The 21,881-nt window shown below is 47.0% G+C and overlaps 1 protein-coding gene across 1 annotated transcript in view; it reads right to left on the reverse strand.

Annotated features, from left to right (window-relative positions):
* PLEKHA7 (pleckstrin homology domain containing, family A member 7) overlaps nt 1–21,881 on the reverse strand; it is a 135,267-nt gene that overhangs the window by 10,779 nt on the left and 102,607 nt on the right. The window contains exons 9-15 of the mRNA XM_011937430.1: nt 16,627–17,149; nt 16,002–16,088; nt 12,963–13,016; nt 4,826–4,894; nt 4,571–4,651; nt 3,412–3,561; nt 2,699–2,800 (exon numbers count right to left, since the gene is read on the reverse strand). Of these exons, the coding sequence (XP_011792820.1) occupies nt 2,699–2,800; nt 3,412–3,561; nt 4,571–4,651; nt 4,826–4,894; nt 12,963–13,016; nt 16,002–16,088; nt 16,627–17,149 (1,066 nt within the window). The remainder of the gene's footprint in view (nt 1–2,698; nt 2,801–3,411; nt 3,562–4,570; nt 4,652–4,825; nt 4,895–12,962; nt 13,017–16,001; nt 16,089–16,626; nt 17,150–21,881) is intronic.

A 21,881-nucleotide genomic window follows, 5' to 3' on the forward strand; every position in this document is an offset into this window, starting at 1 on the left:
GCACAGTGCCTACTCAAAGCAGGGCTTTGTTAGCTTCCCAGGTCACTGTGAACTTAGAGAAAGTGTGAGCAGTGCCGCAGGCAAGGTGGAAATCAAGCTGCAGGCTACAGGCTGGCCTATCTGAGAGTAACTCATGGAGCTGAGTTCTCCAGGGCATCTGTGACAAAGACCTGCCATAGTGTATCTATTTGCTTTTTGGAGGGAAGGGGGAAATAAAAGGATTCTAGGCCTGCTATACGTTAAATCGCCATGACATAAGGCACAGTAGAGACACAAATGGCCAATAATCCTACAAATAGATATTTAACCTAATAACTAAATAAATGCAAATTAAAATGAGATGCCATTTAGTAGACTAGTAAAACTAAGAAGATTGATTACAAGTGCTGACAAGGATGTGAGCAAATAGGTCCAGTACTTTCATTTGCTGTGGGTAGGAAGGTAAACAGGTGCAGCCCTTTAGAAGGTAGTTTGGCATATCCATCCACTTTTAAGATGTATACTCATTTCAACCCCAGCAAGTCCACTCCTAGGAGCCTATCTTACACAGATACTTGTAAACAAGTGTGAAAAGGCAGTTACACGAATCCTCATCACAACACCATTTATAAAAGCAAAACACTGAAAATAATTAAATGCTATCAGAAAATGAATGGCTAAATAAAGTAGAAAACACCCAGACTATGAAATAGTATGTAACAGTCAAGAAGAACAAATTTAATGTCCTTAGACTGGCACTGCCCAATACACCTTTCTGAGATGATAGAAACCTATAATCTTTGCCGTCCAAGACAGTAGCCAATAGCTACATGTGGGTACGGAGCACTTAAATGAGTCTGGTGTAAATGAGGAATATATTTTGCATTTCAGTTACTTTTAATTAATTTATATTTTATTGGGCAGCATAAATTTGGGGTTAACTTTCCTGCAAAGATTTCCATGATACCACGTTATGACAAAAAAAAGTGAGTTGCCAAATAATGTGTAAGTGTGATCCTCTTCAAGTAAGCCTTTTACCTGCTCCCACCCCTGAATAAATCATATGATTCTATGGATGTGCATATCTTTGAAAATGCATAGAAAATGGTCTAGAAGGCAATGCCACCAATGGATAGCACTGATTTCACATAGGGAGGGTGATGGGAGGGGCAGAAAGGGGGAGGGGGAAGAGGAACTTTTATATCATTTTTTGCTTTTGCTTCTTACTGTTTTGGCCTTTTCAAAGACACATATTCATTTGTCATTTGTGTAATTACAGAAACAAAGAATGAAAAGCTTAAAAAAATTACTACTAAAAATAAAGTAGAAAAAAATTACTGCTAAAAAAATTCAGATCACTGAAGTCCAAGAAAATAGATATACCTGGGCAGACAGTTTTATAAACTCATAACTAGAAATAATTAAAGGACTTTGTCAACAATATTCACCTACTATTTTCAAGTCATTACGGTAAGTGCTGGGGCTACAAAAAAGAACAGTGAAGTGTTAGCCAGAGTGGATGAAGAGAAATTATGGGAGGCAAACAACCCCACCAGCAGCAGGAGATAGACAAATGCTGGGGAGAGTCTCGCAGGCCAGCCCTGAGCCACAGGAGAGGGTCTCCTCCACATGCTCCTAGGCAGGGCTCTCTAGGAACCATCTCTGCATGAACAGAGGGACAGCAAGGCCCTGGGAAAAGCCTCAGGGCCCACACACCTAAACCCCCTCCAGAATTTCCTTCAACTTTCTGGGGTGAGGCTAATGCCAGGAGAGTCAATATACTCATTAAATCACTTAAACGAAGAGCCTTGGTTAGAACTAGCTCATCAATTAGCAAGCCTAGCACCAAAAGTGGCCCAGCATGGTGCCTCATACACAAGAAGCCTCAATTAATGCTTGCTGAATTCAAACACACTTATTATCTCAGGGCCCTGAAAGGAGAAGATACAGATCTTAAGTCAGGTGAGAAAAAAACAGGTTATTTTCCACTTAAAAAATTGTGAGGGTGGGGTGGAAACCTGGTTAAGCACCACAGTGGGGGAACACTGGGCAATTTGGAACCCAATTTGGAAGAAGAAAAACCACACAGGGTCTTTCACTGTCTCACTTCTGGGGGACAGAAGCAGCTATCAATAGGGTGGCCTGATTTTTTAAGGGTGAAGAAGCAGGGCTCTAAGGTCAGCTTTCCTGAGTGGTACGGGGTCACAGAGATGGGTATCACCCAGCCTGGCCTCCAGAAATGCAGATGACTGCCTCAAGACCAGAGAGCCTCAAAGGACAGAATTCACACTGTCTCCCTCTGGTAGAGGTGTGATAACATCTATCTCCAGGAATCAGAGGAGGGAAGGGATGGGCAATTCCTGCTGCTGTCTAAGCGATGAGCTAGCAGCCTAAGATGGGGTCAAGAACCACGGAAACACGGATCACTCTGTGATCACTGATGACCCCAAATGATCAGAGGTAAAGCCCTTTCTAAAACACCCAAGAGCTTGTCTTTGAGAGCAGCAAGGCAAGGGGAAGAGGGTGAGTCTTCTCCTCACAGCCTGGCTTGGGGAAGCAATCCTCAAGGGAGAGTTTGGGTTGGCTCCTTTACTGGGGTGGAGCATCTGGGGCCAAGGGGGAGAAGGACTCTGAGCAGTGCTCACAGCCCCCACAGGTGAAAGCTCTTGGAAAAACAAAAAAACAAGAGCTCAGAAGGGATGGACAGGTATCAGATCACCTGGAAAAAAAAGGCTCTTCTGTGTTGCTCCTGCAGGGTCTGCTTCAGCTGTTCCACATCATTCTCCAACTTCAGGTATTCATTCCAAGCATTTTCCATCTCCTGTTGGCCAAGAAAATGCTTCCAGTTCTGAGTTATCCCCTGCCCCATCGGAAGGCCTCATGAACACCTGTACTCCTGACCATGCAGACCCAGCCAGGGGAAGAGGGAAGGAGACCGAGACCGGGCAGGCCTCAGGCAGGCCTGGTGCGAGAGAGGGAGGAGCAGGAAAGAGCATGGCATCCTCTCATTTGTGCTCTGACCCTGGCCACCTGCACTGTTCCCTCTTCCACCCCCAGGATGCTTTGATTCTCAGTCCTGGCCTGTACCACAACAGACTGAAAAGTGAAAAAGCAGAGATTCTGACAACTTGGAATTAACTGCACACAGATCAGGGGAACAGTCTGCAGGCAGCTCTGAGAATCTGGCCCACTGGGTGTCACTGGCCTTCAAAAGTCGCTGTGGTAAGCAGCCTAAGGCACACATGCAGGCAGACGTGTCACCCCCAGCAGACAAGGTCATCTACTGTCAGGCGGCAGTTCTGCTACTGGAGAAGCTCTGCTATTTCAGGACTCTTGCCTCTGGACACCAACTCAACTACATCTGGGAGGTGAGAAAAGCAGCCCCTCGCTCAGCTCATCCTGAGGGAGACAGGTCTGCCACCCTGTACGCACAGTGGACTCTCTGGAGAGCTCAGCTCGGATATGGACGAGGTCCTCCTGCAGTAACTTCTGCTGGTAGGCAATCTTCTCCAAGTGCTGGGGCTGGTCTCGGTACTGTTCCATCTGTCTATGCAACACCTCCAGCACAGATTCTAGCTGGTCCTGTACCAGGAAGGGCCAAAAAGCAGCAGGATAGGAGGACAGTCCCCAGAGGCCTCCCCATACCACACCAGGAACCAAAGCTACTGGACCTAACCAAGGCTGAAGGTACCAGCGCTGAGATATGGGCCCACAGTTGGGGCTCTGATGCCAGCTCTGACTCTGTCTAGGGGGTAGGCTGGGGAAAGTACCTAACAGCTCTGTGCCTCAATTTCATCATCTATAAACTAGGAATACAGCTGTCTAACTCCTTATGGGATAAACCAAGAGGATAAATCAAAGAATTGGAAAAAAAAAAAAAACCTCTCTAGCCTCCTAGGGAAAAGAGTATATTATCAACCTTCAGCATCACAAATTCAAAATGCAAAAGGAAAAAATTACTTTAAGAATAGAAAAGGCCAACGTTGGTGGCCCCTGGCCCATTCCTGTACTCCCATCCAGACTTGCTGCCTCCACAGCCCAGATCCTAGGAGACAAGAAGCTTTAGGAAGCAAAGGCCTCTGCCCTGTAATGACTGGAGCCACTTCCTCCAAAGGAACCCTGCTTACCGGGGGTTCAGGGACCAGGGGTCATCACATATAAGCCTTTTTTTTTTTAAATTTTCCTGAGACGAAGTCTTCCTCTGTCACCTAGGCTAGAATACAGTGGCGCAATCTCTGCTCACTGCAACCTCTGCCTCCCGGGTTCAAGCAATTCTGCCTCAGCCTCCTGAGTAGCTGGGATTACAGATGCCCACCACCACGCCCAGCTAATTTTTGTATTTTTTGTAGAGACAGGGTTTCACCATGTTTGTCAGACTGGTCTCAAACTCCTAACCTCGTGATCCACTTGCCTTGGCCTTCCAAAGTGCTGAGATTACAGACATAAGCCGCCGCACCCAGTGCATTTTTTTTTTTTAAATAAGCTAACATTTGTTGTTCAGTACTAACATGATGGTCCAGCCTATGTCTCATGAAAGACAGGACAAAAAGCCCCTCTGCCCATTCCAAGATTATTCAAAACTGACACGTACTTTGTTCTCTTTAAGGGCTCGTATCTTGTCTTCCAAGTCCTGGAGGATCCTGTCCTGTTCGCAGAAGATGCTCAGTTTGACCTAAAAGCAAGAAAGGGTGGAGAGGGCTTGGAGTGATGAGAAAAAGACATGACCTTGGGATTGCGATCAGACAGCCTTTGGCTACAGAATCATCCAAGCCCTGCCTGAAGCTGTTCACCCTGGGTCTGGGTCAGGAGGCAGATGAGGGGTCAGTGTGTCACTCTGTTCACTCACGTCAATGTCGCTCTCAGCGATCTTCACAGGCTTCAGACTTCGATCCTTGAGAAGGTCCCGGCCTGTCATCTGGGAGGCGAACAATTTAAAAAAGATTTAACCATGGTGTTTGAGATCAAAACTCGGGAAAGAAAATTCACCCTACAATGGATGGTGTGGAAGTCCTTGGCAGTGGCAAGTAGGTCATAGCATGAGAGGGGCAAAAACTTGGGCTATACTATGCATATTTCATTTTAGGAAAAAAACAAAACCTTTTCATGATTCTAGTAATGCTAGTAAGTCCTTTGAGTTAAAGAAAATGTAGATGTTCAAGTTACAGGATCATCAATTTTAAAAGTATATATTTGCCTAAAATGAATGTCAAAAATTAGCATGAATCTTGGGAGATTTGCCACCGATCAGAGGTGTGCTACTGAACCTGGGAACAAGCACGAGTTACGAGGCCCATTACTCCCTGCCCAGGGTGGTGAGGTGGGCAGACCCAGAGGAACAAACAACTCCCTTGACCGTTGTCAAGCCAAGCCTTAGCTTAAGGAAGTCTCTGAGCAGCCCACTTCCCTATGGGTAAGGCCAGCCTTCCTCACCCTTTACCATTTGGGAAGAAGACCTGGCCAAAGTAAAAAGGAACCTGGCTAGTTCCCAGCTGGGGTTTTTAATTGTTCCCTGCATAACTGAGGCTAGGCTGTACTTGTATAAGTTACAAGAAAGGAAACCATAAAGCAATACACAAAAGTCACCCAAACTTGTGGGCCAATGGGATTTTACATTTCCCATCCCTCACTTGACTCAAGGTAGGCAATATGCCGCCTGTCTCTCACTGACTCCTGAGACTCTAAATCTAACTTATCCCATTTTTCCATTTCCCCCAATTTCTTTCTTGCCAAAAGTCATGCAGGGGTTGAGGGGAGTGACTTTCACAGATGTACTTTCCCATGGCCAAGACAACGCCAGGGAGAACCAAGTCTATTGTGCCTGATGTAGGGGAAGCCAGATCTCTATTTTGCAGATCTGACCAGGGAAATGGAGGGTGGAGCTAACAGTGGCAGAGATAGGTGCTGTGTGTGCACTATGCAGAGAGGTCCCAGTGTGGACAGATAGTTGCTGGAGAGAGGGGTGTAGATTTCTCCCCATTCTATCTGTAAGGTCCAGGAAGTTTGTCAGTGTGAATTGGGGGTGGAAATAAATTGGCAAATATTCTACTCAGTGCTCAAGCCCTTCATGTGCCCAACTGTCCTATGCTACCTCTCCCTGCAAACTGTCATGAGCAAATCCAAAGGTCAAGGGAGAGGACCTCCCCCTGCCTTGGGGTGAGGACTGATTCTGGGCTACACGCCTGTCCCACCCATTCCCATGATCCCTTTAGTCACACAGAAGAGGGCGGAACCATTGTTTTATGTATCTTGGTAAAGTCAGCCCTGAACAGAAGACCTGGCACAAACTCAGCAAATGCTTATTGAATTGCATGTAGGTCAAAGGGAAACACATGTAGGTCACTGTTGTTGAGTTCCTGAAAAAAATAGAACTCCAGCCAAATTCTGCTCTTCAGACTGTCAGATTACGTGTACATACTTGTATACACACAGTTGCAGAACACCAGACTGCAACGATCCACAAACAAACAGACTGTGCTGTCTCCTGCAATGGGAGGGCGGTGCGGGGAGGTGGGCATGAAAATAATCCTGGTGAATCACAAACAGCTGAACTTCTCAGGCAGCATGTGGGTTTTAAACTCAGGGGAACCCAGGAGAAAAAGCAGGTGAAAGCAGTGAAGTCTTCACTCTATGTCATCGTCCTTTCATCAAAGCCAAGGACAAGGAGGTTGTCTATTCTCCAAAGGGACTGACCTTTGTGGCTCATTTCCTAGGTAGAAATCATTTTCAAATGGAGATACACTCTGAGGATTCTTCCCCCCAAGCAAAACTCTTCCTCTTATTTCACTGAAGCTTTTTACAGAGAATGTCTTTTTGATACTTAAATAACAAGGCAGAAAATCTAATTGAGCAATGCCTCATTTATCCAGCACCATCAGGAAAAGAATGAGATATTTTATATAAAAAGGGCATTTTGAGGAGCTGAATCTTCTAAATTATACTTTTTGATGGAAAGCTTTCTAAAAGTATGCCCTTTGCTGCTTTCATGGAATACTGAATATACATTCAACCTTTTCTTTCTCCGTCTCAGGATATTAGTACTATCTCTTTTTCCAAGAAGTAGATTTCTCTTGTCCCTTTTTAAAGTGCTGCTTATCTGGCCGGGCATGGTGGCTCAAGCCTGTAATCCCAGCACTGTGGGAGGCCAAGGCGGGAGAATCATGAGGTCTGGAGTTCAAGACCAGTCTGGCCAACATGGTGAAACCCCATCTCTACTAAAAATACAAAAATTAACCAGGTGCAGTGCCACACGCCTGTAGTCCCAGCTACTTGGGAGGTTGAGGCAGGAGAATCTCTTGAACCCGGGAAGCAGAGGTTGTGGTCAGCTGAGGTTGCACCACTGTACTCCAGCCTGGGTGACAGAGCGAGACTCCGTGTCAAAAAAAAAAAAAGTGTTGCTTACTAGGTGTTGTGGGTTAGGAATTCATAGGACTATAAGCTCAACTGAGACAGGTACTTACATCTCTTCTCTCCCTTTAACTGGGGGTGGTGCTCTTCAGGGTGCTCTTTCCATACGTTGCATCTGCTGCTACTACAGCACCCAGCACATTAGAGTACAAAGTTCTGTTTGCTTCTCCTCACTAGAGAGTAACCTAATGAGGGGTGACTGTGGAGATGGATGCCTTTCCTCTGTATCCTCGAAGCCCAGTCAGGGCCTAGCATATTGAGGAAATTCGGGCAATGTTTGCTCAGTGAGTTCATGAACGTGTCAAAGTAATGTGAGCTGGCTCTGTCTCTTATGGACGGAAGGTCACAGGCTTTAGCGCATGGGCTTAATGAGAGCTGTTTCTACAGCTCAGAGGACCGTTAAGCTTCTGAATGTAGCTCTGCTCCAGAGAGCCGAGGCTACTAAGAAATATCCACGTGTACTGTATTTCATCTAATTTTCCTTTTAAAAGTGTGTTTGTTGCAGCCATGTCCAAATACACTTAAAACATCAACTCTGGGTCCCCCAGCATCTCTGTCATCAGAAAAAGTAAAAGTCTGTGGGTGCTCATCCATTTGAAAGAGTCTCTCCATCAGAGGGGAATCAAAGGCCACCCATGCATCTTCCCTCCCCTCCACCACATCCCAACCCAATTTCTCAGGGCTCAGGATGGTTGGACACAACACCTGCTTCCTGATCTGCATCCTCCCCTGGAACGCTGTAAGAGCTGGTCACATTGCAGTCCCTACTTCTGCATCAATCAAAGAGGGTATGAGCAGGAGGTAGCATTTTATTCTAGTCCAGCTCCAGGCTGTTATCCAAATGCCAACTCCCTGCCCCCAAAAAGTGCCACCTTAATCTCAGAGCCACTGTGGAATCTGAGGATACCCTGGCTCTTGGAAGATGACCAATAACTGCTGTTCCCTCCCAAGAAACTCATGCTTAACTTTGTCTGTGTGAGCCCTCGCCGTGGAGGCAGATACATGACGATGGAAACACAACACAAGCTGGTGGCAAGCCAGGCAAGCTCCCCCACCCTTGGCAGCACAAAACATGGAGTCACAGAAAACCACAGATGAGAGGCTCAGCCTGGTGCATCAGTCAAAATGCTGAAGAGAGCTTCAGTTGAAAGAAAATAAAGCAAAATGACTTGCGGGAAGCCTGGGGCGGTCAGGAGAGCAACTGGTTAAGCAAGTGATGAAGTCGGCACCGAGCCAGAAGCAATGGAATGACCCCGCTTGGAGACACGGATCAGATCATCTTACGCTTCTCCTGGGCCGACAGCCCCGTGCTGACTTCTTCAGCACTTTGTAAAGCACGCTGATCAAAGGTTCATTATTTTTAATCTGTTCCAAACAAAAAGGCAAATACAACAAAACGTAACAGGTGAGACATCAAATGATACTTGAAGCAGCCAGAATTTGGGGAACTGGCAAAGGGACAACTTTAAGGATGCTGTGTGCTGTGCAATTCAAACAACCAGGTCTGAATCTTGGTGATGCTACTTCCACGGGACCGTGGATGCTACTCGCATGGGCCACGGGACCTTCCCAGACTGCAGCTCTCTCCTTTTTATAAAATGTTATATGCTGTCTGAAGGGACCTTTGCACAGGCTGGTTTATGTGGGAGTGCCGATTTCAGTGTTCATTTCCTTCCTGGTTCTGCTGGAGAAGGCAAGGAGGAACATCATAGAAGGGAACTTGCTTCTTCTTTTGTCCTCCCTCATCAAATTCTGTAAGATACTAGTTTAGAGTCGTGCCATGCATTCATCTCACCCCCACCCAACCTTAAGTTCCACCAGAACTGTGATGCATCTACATGATTATGTCTTACCCATGGTCCCAAATGCTTACAGCTCCTTTTTGGGAATACTGTCCTCATTATATAGAACAGCAGGAATCACTGGGGGGCTTTAAAAAATACCGATGCCTGAGTTCCACCCCAAGAGATTCCGATATAATTGGTCTGGGATGGGGCCTGGGCATTGGGATTCTTAAACACTCTTCTGGGTGATTCTAATGTGCAGCCAGGATTGAGAATCACTGCCCTAAAACAGAGGTTCTCAAACTTAAGTGTGCATCAGAATCAGCTGGAGGGCAAATACACAGATTTTCTGGGCCCCATCCCTGGAGGTTCTTGTGGTGCAGATCTGGGGTTGGACCCAAGATTTTGCATTTCTAATGAATTCCCAGATGTTGTTGACACTTTTGGTCTGAGGATTCCATTTTGAGAGCCACTATTTCAAAACAGTGTTTCTCGACACTGGATGTGCATTAGAAACACCTAAAGAGTTTTTCTGTTTTAATTAAAGAGTAATACCTGAATATTACCAATTAAATCACAGTCTCTCAGGGGTAGGACCCAGACATTTATATTCATTTTAAAAACTCCCCAACAGTTCTCATTCACAGCCAGGGTTAGTAATTTCTTCTCCAGAACAATAGACCTCAAGCCCTAGTGTGCACAAGAATCACCCCAGAGCTTGATAAAAATGCAGAATTCTGGGCAGCAGAGTGTCCAATTCGAGAGAACCCTCCGGGTCTGTGTTTTTATCAAGCTCCCAGGTGATTCTGAAGTATGTGGCATCCCTAATCACAACTTTAAAAACTGTCTCAGAAGCTGATTTTGGAAACAGACCCTGAACAGAAAAGTCCTGATCTCAGGTTCAAACAGTCATGAAGAGTTCAGAGTCCAATAGCCCTGGAGCCACCGATGGTACATCCCTCATCAAAGACAAAAGCCTTTTTGGGGCTGACTGCAACCTTTTCTATCTACAAAGGCTTCACATGAGTGGCAGCAGGTACCCTCATCTTCCTGGCTGTGCTTCACAGAAGCATAAAGACAACTTAAATTGTCAACAACAGTGAACCCCACACCCCACTCCTCTGACTCAGCTAAGGTATAGGGTTCTGAAGGGCAAAACTTCAATGCCAGGAATACAATTCAACGAACACGACTTTAGGGTAGGCAAAGCATGTGATGCATGGAAGAAAAAAGGCAGGTATGAAGTCAGTTGCTGGGTTCAAGTCCCAGCAGTGTAACTGCAGAAGTTACTTAACTTCTCTGACACCTAGGTTCCTAGTTATAGAAAAGGGATAACAATTCATATTGCTCTGATCGTGTGCAGCTCTTAGGTAGTAAAACACAGCAAGGATGCAACTTGCTTCTCTCTATCCCATCAAATATATTTCTTGGCGTAACAATCCAAGCTCAGCTCCATAAAAACATAAGGCCTTTGGGTACACAGTGGTAGAGCAGCATTTTAAGAGAGGATGTGGGGCAAGGTGATGAAGGGCTTTAGGGTGAGAGCTGCACCCAAATACTGATACCCACTAACTGCTGTGTAGGCTTGGGAAACTCATTAGCCTTTCAGAGTTACAGCTCATTAAAAGATGATACCACCACTTCCCTTACAGGGCCAATTTGGAGGTAAAATAACTTAATAGAAGTAAAATGCAGTGACTGACACACATTTCAACCCCCTATTGTTATTAAGCTTCTGTTGGAGTCGACACGCAGGGATGCCAAGTTCTGCCGTGCCATTCTGTGGCTCAGTTTCTCCCTCTTTAATCCCACATAGCTCAAATTCTATGATCCTGAAATAAAACAAACCTGAGGCCAAGCATCACTCCAGGACCAACTGTGAGTTTCCACTGTCACATACAAACAGGAACCAGAAGGCAGCTATTTCCTACTGCTCCTGCTCAGGCACATTTAGTTCTCTCTGACCCCGTGCACTAAACACTCTGGTATTTCTGTGTTTTATACTCACCTGTGGTGCTGGCATGCTAGGCCTCTCCCATAGGCCCAGGTGCACTATGGATGCTCTACAGGTATGTCTGAGTGGACCACTGGGCCCTGGGTCAGGGGTGACAAGAAATGGGCAGGCAGCTGCTGACTGGCTGTCAGAGAGGCTGAGGAACGGGGATGTGGTGCTGGGCAGGGAAGGTGGAGGCTGGGGGCTGGTGGATCTCTCTCCATAGGCATGGTGGTAACAACCCTGCCTATCCCCACAGGCTGCAGGAGGACGGGCTGGGCTGCCACATTTGGTCCACACAGCTATGCTTGAGCACTGTGAATCCTGAGGAATTACTACCATACTTAGAGCAGTCACTAAAGCTCTGTGTGACCTGACTGTCATATGAGTTAGAAAACCTCCTGGCCTTGAGAGAAAGCTCTTTGTTCTCCTCACATGCTAAAGCCAGGTCTTTTTGCTCACAGCACCCACCTTCCTTCCTAAAGCCTAGGATACAGTCAAAAGCCTGCATGACCTAGCACCACCTCCCTCTGCTGCCCTGGCCACAACCACTGTGCCCTGGCTCTCCTTGGCTCTCTGTTCCTTCCCTTTAAATCTCAACCAACCCCAGCCCCCTGGCTCTTCAAGGCTTCAAACACATGGCACCTCCTCCCAGAAGCCTCTCCAGTGTTGTAACCTACAGAGGTTCTCACCATCTCAGCTCTGAGAACCAGGCCAAACAGATCTTTGCCTAGTCATTGTAGAGGAGTCTGTTATTTGGGGATAATTTCTTTCACCAACCCAAGACTATCTGGAAGTATCTCAAGACCAGACAGACTCAATTTTTCTTCTGCATCTGCTCATGTCATCTGCGTACACAGCAAGTGTTCAACAGACACAGAATTGCACTGGCTGATTTCTGATCAAAGGCCCTGATCTCCTTTCATTATGGGGAGACCCCCTTTCCATCTTCTTCCTTCAGACCTGACGTTCATACGCCTGCTTCTATGAGGCTGGATGAAGATCCCCGAATTAAAAATATCCCAGGCCAGGTACACTGGAGACTGTAGGGAGGCATGCCGCCCCTCGTGACAGTCGCCTGAGTGTCCCATGGCCCCTCACCCACCTTTTCAGACCCACAGCTAACTAAAGGTCACATTCCTCCAGTCTATTTCATGGCTTAGGCGTAAGAAGTGCTTTTCACAGTGGGAGCTTTCAGAGAACTGTGGGAAGGGAACAATAGGGCTCTCTTCCAGGCAGAATGCCTCTTGCCTTCTCTACAGGAGTTTTCTCGGCTCTCTCTGTGCTGAGAAAGCTAATTTAGAGCCTGAAGCCTTATCACCTCCAGGGAGGGGCCCAGCCTTCATCTCCTAAACTGAGATGGGAGACTACCGGTGAGCCTCAAAGCCATGCGATTCCATGTGGAGCCTGCTCCCCTAGCAACAGAACCAAAGAACCCACCATACCACTTGTGGCTGAAAACCCACATTAGTGAACCAGACATACACTCCTGCCCCCACTGGAGACTCTGAAGAAGCAACTGGTTGCTTTTGGAGGGACCTTTTGGTTCTGACCAAAAGAAGGAAGAGATCAAGGTCTCGTGAGCCAGGGACCTTACACCAAAATTCACAAGAAACTGAAAAGAGGCAGAGTATGAGTCTGTAAGAAATAAAATTCTTCTGATTCAAGATGGGAGACATCTTGATTTAGAACTCAGATTGGATAACACCTGTCTGGCCTTTGGCTTTGGGCTTGGCTCCAGTGAGGTGGCACTCTTGGAAAGGTGAGTATGCAAGGAAGGCAGGAACCCTGATGTCACTCACCTTTAGATCCAGGTACTCCAGGTCTTTCTTTAGCTGGAGGTAGGTGTCATCAGCCTTCAAATGAAGCAGAGAGGGAAAAACACCAGTTACGAACACCAAGAGTTTCCATAACTGGAAGTTTCCCATGTGAATTATTTGCATTGTGCAGTTTTGGGAACAAGGAACCACAGCAGACCAACACATCAGGGGCCACAGAGGAAGCACAAATGTCTTGGTGCAGCTGAGAACCCTCTTTCAGCAAGGCAGACCTTGCAGGTCACTGTGGGGAAAGTCAGCTTGTCCCCCACTGGCTCGAGGAAGTTTGGCAGGGAGGATCCTACCCCAGGGCTAGGGCAGCTGAGGCAGTGTTGTGCTCCCAAGATAGACCTGGGAGGTCCACCTGGAGAAGCACATGCCACACCTGAGCTACAGCACATCAGTCATCATTGCTCCAAATCCATCCATCAAACTTTTGGTCTGGATCACTTCACATGCATGAAGATGAAGCCCATTGGTGTGGGTGGATGCCAAGAAGAGGCAGGGAGATGGCCTGGGTGACCCAGGAGGTCCCAATATGACCTTGGTTTCCAGAATAACCACCAGCAACTGCTGGAAATTTCCTGCAAGTGTGGTTATTTTTGCTCAGCATGGAGCCAGTGTAGCCATGTCAGGAGCTACTTGAGACAGGTGCAAGGTCAGACCCATCTGTCTGTGGCATCTCTGACAATCTATCAAGTTCTTCAGTATAATTATCAGAAACAGTGAAAATAAGAAAAAGACTCTTTGATTTCCTAAAACTCATGGTTTCCCGTGTAGCAGATCACAGAAGCTAACCGTGAGGCAGAGGAGCTGTGAAAGCTCAAGAAAAATAATCCAGGCACCATCTTCTCAGCAGACTAAGAGGGTCCCAGCCAAGCAAGCCAGAGCTGAGGCAGGTGGCCTTTACTTATAGCTCTGAGGTAAGACAGTCACACAGAAAAAACACACGAAGGGTTGAGGCAGTGCTCTTATGCATGGGAATGCCTGGGGGACAACTGTCAGGAGCGCTATTGGCTTGCAAGGTCTTGTGTCCCTAAACTACTCCCTTACCCATCCATTCTTCCCAAACAGCTCAGTCCCTACACACTTGCCACAGGAGTGAGACAGAGCAGAAGGTTATTCAAGATCACTTAGATTCACAACTGATGATAGTTTTTGCACTGACATTCATTTTTCTGAATACATTTCCTAAATCTCTCATAACTCACTAAAACAGAAGAAGGAAGGAAGGTAACAGTCCTGTCACCCTCCTCATCTGTCCCCTGCCTACCTCTGTACAGCCTGGAGGACCAGCCTCATTGGCTGAACCTATTCCTGCCTGAGGACAACCCCAGGGAGGAATCCTTTTCTTCAATCTTCCTGCTCAAGATACCCGGGACGGCAGCCCCTTAGCCAGTTCTTGAGAAGCTTGCTTGCAAAGCCCAATGTTTTTGCAACAGTTTAGAACATCGTGTCATGCAGGTCTTGGATTTTGGCTGCAGCCTGCATGCTTCTAGCTGAGGGATCCTGAGCAAGTCACTTCCCCTTCTGGTTCCACTTGCCTTGTGTGTGGTCCTGACTCCTCTCCTACCTAACTTCTTCCAGCTTACTGTGAGGCTTAGCAGGATATGAGATGAGAAGATGCTCTGTGAGGCAGCAGGGCACCATCCAGATAAGAGAGGGCACCCTGCATCTCCCTCCAGGCTGACGCATACGTGCCTTTCCACATCCCAAGGAATGGCCACGGGGGCAACAAGGCTGTCAGCCAGCACAGCCCTTTGAACATGACCACACACCAGCCTGGCAGTCACTACTTACAGCCAGAGAAGCCACAGTTTAGGACCCCTACACCACATGCAGCCCCCCTCCCCAGTGCCAGAAGGGTAGGCTCGGCCTCCATCACCACAGAGTGTCTGGCAGTAGCATCCAGAAGCAAACAGGCAGCGAACAAGGGAGAGGCAGACAGCAGAGACAGACCAGAGCATGGGCACGAGCGAACACGAGCCAGCATGTCACTCCCTGCCCCCGGCCCTGAGAGGAGCCCACCAGTGCTGACCTGGCAGGTGGGAAAGGTCAGCTGGTGCTGCAGTAACTGGCCGATGGCGAAATTTCGCACACTGGCTAACTTGGCCTGGTGTCGCCTTAACCGGGTGAGAAGCAACGAGAGCTCCTCCAGCTGCAGGTGTGTAGACACAGCACAAGGAAGTTAGCACCACAGGAGCATGCTGCTAGAATTATGCTCTTCACCCTGGTGTCAGTGCCAGGACAGCACTGATGTGACACCATTAAGCAATTACTGCGTTAATTCTGTCATTAGGACAAATAAAAGCACTGGCAGTAAAAGGGCTTCAGGAAGTTGTTTTTTCAGGAAAGCAACAACCAAGCTTTTTTTTTTTTCTTCTGCTTTGAGACAGTCTTGCTCTGTCACCCAGGCTGGAGTGCAGCAGCGAGAGCATGATCTTGGCTCACTGCAAACTCCACCTCCTGAGTTGTATCTCAGCCTTCCGAATACCTGGGATCACAGGAGTGTACCAACACACCCAGCTAATTTTTGTATTTTTAGTAGAGACGGGGTTTCGCCATGTTTGCTAAGCTGGTCTTGAACTCCTGGCCTCAAGTGATCCACCCGCCTCGGTCTCCCAAAGTGCTAGGATTACAGGTATGAACCACCATGCCTGGTCTCAGACTCAAGCTTTGAAGATAGAGTTAACTAATTAACTAATCAAAGATCAGGGAAGAAAGGAGAGGCACCACCTGCGGAAAAAGGTGAGTAGCTGGAAAACATTTATGGCAAAATTCAACTTGAAAGAGGAAATAAGCCTAACATTCCCCTACATTCCCCCACAAGCTCTTCCCCTTCATTGGGGATCCAGTGACAGCCAGGTGACCCTAAGCAAGTTATTCAACTTCTCTGAGTCTTAGTTTCCTCATCTCTAAAATGGGAGTTGATAGCTGCCCTCTGGACTGCATTGTACTGACTCAGAGGAAGGAAAACATTGATGAGATAGGGCATTGCAGGCTGTGTCTTGTCATTCACCTTACCGATTTTCCATGTAAACTGGGAGCACTGACGGTGTGGGTCATGTAACCCATGGAGGGCATGGAGCGTCGGTCCACGTGAGACGAGTTCTGCAAGTGGGAAGACAAGAAGTCACACTGGAGCCCCAAACCTCTGCCACTCACTCCCAGGGCAGCCCGCCCCATGCCACGTCCCCTCTGAGCCCCAGACTCCTCATCTATGAAATGAGCACACGTATCTTACTGTTAGGGTTAGAATCCTAAACGGTGAAAGCCCTTGGAAAGTGAAAACTTAAGCTGGTTTGTTATAAACAGTTTAACTGACTGGACACATGTCTTTTCCTGCCTTTCAGGCTGCAAGGAAGCTGACTTGTAGTTGTGTGACCCCCTGCAAGTTACTTTGTCTTTCCGCGCCTCAGAGTTCTCATCTTTGAAATGGGCATAAACATAGCACCTACCTCACAGGGTTGTGGTGAGAATTTAAAGCGAAGCCTTTGGGAACTGTGCCTGGCATCTATTATTAAAATGTACTGCCTAAGTATTAGCTATCATTATTATCCCAAATTACTCAAATTTGTGTTCAAACCAGGCAAGACTCCTGACACCCTCACGCTGACCCAGCAGCCTGGCAGAGCTTCCCGAGCCTCACCTTGACAGCGTGGCCCCGTGCCTTCCTTGGAGAATCCCCCAGTGAGATGTCCACACTCCTCCTCTGGTCCGGTGGCTTCACTGTGACTCGCTCTGCTGGCGTGTGTGGCCGCCGGGGTGGGAAGACCCTTGGGGGTCCTGGGGGAGGGATGTCCGAGGGAGATGGAGGCACAGAGATGGAGCGGGGCACCTCTAGCATGCTCCTGCTCCGGCCCTGGTCGGTGAACTCTGGGGAGCCAAGGCAGATGGGTGCCGTGGGGCTGCCGTGCCGGAACTGCTGGCGCTGCTGCCACTCGTAGAGCTGCCACACGGTGCCATCCCGGTGCGCCCGGCGCTCTTCACTCGACATCTTCAGGTGGCTGGCTCGGTCCTGCGCGTACTTGTAGTCACTTGGCAGGTTTCGGGGAGGTGGCGAGGAGCCCCCCGAGGGGTGTCGGGTGCTCCTGGGAAGAGTCTGGTAGTTTTCTGGGAAGGACAGGGATTGGCCAGGACCCTGGCGAGGAAGCGTCTGGTCCAAGGGAAGACTGAGGAGAAAGGGTAAGAACACATCAGGCAACCAAGCAAGGGTTCTGCCAGGCTTTGGGGAATAAACCTAAGTAAACCCACAAAGCTGGGCATGTGGGAAAGTCCTGTAAGAACCCCAAAAGAATGATCAAGGCTGACATCCAGTACTTCAGTCACTTCCCCTTTTTGCAGACAACTCCAAAACCATTTTTCTCTGTCAACTTCTTCTGCCAGGACAACTTGGCTACCCCATGACCATCAATTGGAGTGCAATGTGATTAAACCTGGCTTTTCCTTCTCTTTCCACTGCCAGCAGTCAGCCCTTTCCATGGCTATGCATATTTATAGAAAAGGCCTCACAATTCTCCAGGTTACCAAGATTTCTCTCTGCCTGGTATCCTTAGCACTAAGTTCTGGAGGTTCATAAAGGAAGTGGCTGGCATCAGTTCTCTTTTTTCTGGACTCTTCTAGACCAGACACTGATTACTTATCTCCCTCCAGACAACTTTGAGATGCTCCTAACTGGTTTCCACTTTGTCCACAGTCAAGTGCTCTGATCAAATCAGTTCCCTATTCCAAAAATTTCCATGGCTCCTTGTCACTTGTGAAATAAAGTCTAAACTCCTCAGCCTGGTACTCACAGCTCAGTAGCAGCTGACCTCAACCCACCTTGCAGGCCTGCTGTTTTCTCACTGCTCTTCCTACCAGGGCCATGCCAAATGCCTAGGGCCCAAAACTGAAGGAAGTACTCCATCTCAGGGTCACCCCTGCACGTGCTGGTGCCTGACAGTCAGCCCCACCCTAGTCCTGGCCCAGCCTCCTCCACACCTGAGCAACATCTTGCAGTGGAAAAAGGAAAGGTAGGAGTCTAACCTGGGTTTGAAGCCGAGCTTTACACTTGCTGGCTTTGTGACCCTAGGCAGCTTACCTGACTGCTCTGAACTTTCATTTCCTTACTTGTAACATGAGGACAGCATTACCTGCCTCATAAGGCTCTTCTGAGGAATCAATGAGACAGGTTAGGAAATGTGATCTCCATGTCTGATACACAGAAGGTCCTTCACTAATGTGTGTACCCTTCCTGTCCCTCCTTACTCTTATAACACTGTTCTTCCCTCCCCCTACCTGGATGGTCTCCCCTTGCTCTATTTACCCAAGTCTTACTCATTCTCCAGGATGCTGGCCCATGCCTTCCCCACGTGGACCTTCTGCAGTGCCACAGCCCTCAGTGATCCAGCTCTGTTTGACCTAGTTATCACACTGCCTGTAACTTTTCCAAGGTCCTATATTGATGTGATCTTTTCATACTTGCAAGACATGTTTTCCCAGGCCAAGGTGAAAATTCTTGAAAGACAAGAACTGTGTTTTAGACCACGGTATTGTCCACAGTCTAAGAAAGTCCTATGTGTAATTAGTCCTTCAATAAACACTCCAGCACACAAAGCTGGATATGATTTCAAAAACTACCACCAACTAGCCATCTTATTTTCTTTCTTTTTTGAGACAGATTCTTGCTCCTTTGCCCAGGCTGGAGTGCAGTGGTGCAATCTCTGCTCACTGCAACCTCCACGTCCCGGGTTCAAGGGATTCTCCTGCCTCAGCCTCCTGAGTAGCTGGGACTACAGGTGTGCACCACCATGCCTGGCTAATTTTTGTATTCTTAGTAGAAGTGGGGTTTCACCATGTTGGCCAGGCTGGTCTTGAACTCCTGACCTCAAGAGATCTGCCTGCCTCAGCCTACCAAAGTGCTAGGATTACAGGCATGAGCTACCATGCCCAGCCTCCACTTTGTTTTCTGAGAAGGAAAAAAAAATTAAGCAAGGGACAAAGTACGGAATTTTACTAAGCCTGAGAGGCAGCATGCTGCTGTAAAAAGAAAACAAGTTTTACAGTCAGACAGGCTTGAGGTCAATTCTGACTCCGCCTTCACCTATCAATTTTATCTAACATTTATTTGGTGCTGACATTGTGCCAGATATTGTTCCAAGCCAACACTACTCAAAGTGTGGCCTGTGTGCCACCAGCATCAGCACCACCTGGGAACTTGTTAAAAATGCAGGTTAATGAAATAAGCCAGGCATGGAAAGACAAATACCGTGTATGACCTCACTTATATGTGGGATCTAAAAAGGTCAAACTCATAGAAGAACAGAGTAGAGAGGTGGTTACCAGAGGTTTGGGAGGGATAAGAGAGATGGAAGAAGAGCTGTTGGTCCAAGGGTGCAACGTGTCAGTTAGGAGGAATAAGTTCTGGTGACCTACTGCACAGGCATAGTGACAATGGTTAATAATAATGTATATTTCAAAATTACTAAAAATAGATTTTAAATGTTCTTATCACCAAAAAGAATAAGCAGGTAAGGTGATGAATATGTCAATTGGTTTGATGTAATCATTTCATAATGTATACATATATTAAAACATCACATCTATCCCATACATATAATTATTATTTGTCAATTAAAAATAAGATATATTTTTAAAATGCTTGTTATCAGCCCCACCTCAGACCTACCTAATCAGGGGATGGCGCCCAGGCATCAGTGTCTTAACAAGCCCTCTAGGAGATTCTAGTGCTCTGTAAAGTTTGAGAAACTGTTCTAATTGTTTTAAAACTCAACTCATTTAATCACTTTAGCTATATGACCTCAGGCAAGTATCATCCAAACCCTCTAAGTCTCACTTTCCTTATTACAAAATGGGGATAGTAAGAACCACTTTGAAAATTGCTGTGAGGATTTGAAATACTTGTCATTCAAATAAAGCTATCTTTGCCATTGCAGGAGATAACTTTAAGATCTCTTCAGCCTACTTGTCACGCCTACCAAGAGAGTCAGCCTGTCACTAGGTGGCAGGGTTTGCTATTGATTTCCCAAAGTTAGACGTGAATGTGCCTCTGAGACGGGGCAGTGCCTGAATCCTTAAAACAGAGGTGGTAGCAGTCCTCTGGGGAGTTCAGGATTTGACTAACCATTGTTCATTCTGCCAGAAGCAAAATGCAAACTATGCGAAGCATTTCAGAGCTGTGCTCCCACCCATAAGCCCTTCCCGGCTGGCTCTGCAGCTCACTCCCTTGCCTGCCTACAGTGCCTGGAAGGTCAGAGTCCACCCTCACCTCCTCACTGCCCCACTAGCAGCACCCCAAATCCCTGAGCTCATCCTCTAAGCTGTACCCTCCATTTACACATAGTCTGCCATTTCGGAGTGACCCCAAGGTACCAGTACAATGGCGAGCCCTGGCTCCAGGGGCCAAAACAAGGTAACTGACTATGGAGGAGGAACACAGGAGGAGGTGGTACTGTGGTTGAGGTATAGACCCCATGGGAGCAAGTGGGAGCTTCCAGAGTAGCTTTTGCCCCTAACAGCAGATCCATTTGCTGGGCCCCCAACCTCCGGTCTTACCCAAAAACTGGGCTCAAGGTCTCCTCACACCATGCTCTGTGGCCACAGGGCCTCCCTGTCACTAAGCAGGCACTAAACAAGATATTCTGATACAGCCACTACAGAAATGGTCATGTGGAAATGCAGTATCATTTTTTAGGACCAATTATTATACTTTACTCAGCAGATGTTCCTCACCCTAACTTCCAATCACACAGGACTCCCACTTTCTACTCTGTTCTTTACTGTAGTGTTTGAATCTCCTGATCCTAACTCTATTCCCCACCCTAACCTTTCTATTTTACAAGTATGCATTACTTTAAACACTAGAAGGTCAGGGTGGGAAAATGAAAGTCTAAAATTTCAAAACAAGCTCTTAAAATATAGTAAGATTCTAGGAGTATGTCAGTCTGTCTCCCACAAACCACATTCTAAAAAAGTTTAATGATGTGAAATATGTATCTCCCATTAGAAATAATTCCCTGTTGGTTTAAAGCCAAAAATACAGGATCATATTGCAGTTTAAATAACCCTCCTCCCAATGTCTTAATGTGCTCAGTCTAATGAGATTAGCAGTCTTGATGATATGCAAAACAGAGATATCTATCTGGTATATTTTCAAATGGAAAATGGAGGAGGTTCCTTTATTCAGCAGCCAGATCTATTTATGAATTACTGTAAGAGACTACAAATATATCTTTAAGAAAAAAAAACCTGGGACTATAAGAGGCAGGCCTTTTAAAATACAAGAGAATGATCAGAGATGGAGACACTTTGCTCACTTAAAGATTGACAGCATTTTCTGTTCTATCTTCTGCCTTCAGTTCTTCACTTTTATTCACTTTCTAGCCCATTGAGATCTGCTTCCCCTACTAGAACGAAATTCCTCTCACTGTGTGCTCAGTGACCTCCAAAGCCAATGAGCTGTTCTCCTCTACAGACGTGATGTCTCTCTGCCCCTTAGATAAGAATGGCTCAAATCCCCATCTTGTATCCCAGGGAAAGTCCTATGCCCTCCCCACCCACCTCTTACTTCCCTGTAAACTTCTCATTCTTTAGGTCTCTGATGCACACCCCACTCCCAACTCTCAAATTCAGGCCATTGTGTGTAGTAGAATAACATGGTTTACAGGCTACTGGAGCAGTTACGTAGAGACATTTCATAACTGACAATTTATCACTGCATATCAGTCACCCAGCTTTTGACAGTTTTTTCTGTGCCCCTGCCACAAAGGGTTTCTCACTGGCCATGCCATCTTACTGATTTCAACCCCTCCTTTCACTCTGCCTCCTGAGCTAACTTTGACACTGTAGCTCTATTAAGGATGGCAATTCAGGTTTCCCTATCTAAGCCCCTCAAGCAGCTCAGTG

The sequence above is a fragment of the Colobus angolensis genome, unplaced genomic scaffold (assembly GCF_000951035.1).
Source record: "Colobus angolensis palliatus isolate OR3802 unplaced genomic scaffold, Cang.pa_1.0 Scaffold164, whole genome shotgun sequence".
Lineage (NCBI taxonomy): Eukaryota > Metazoa > Chordata > Mammalia > Primates > Cercopithecidae > Colobus > Colobus angolensis.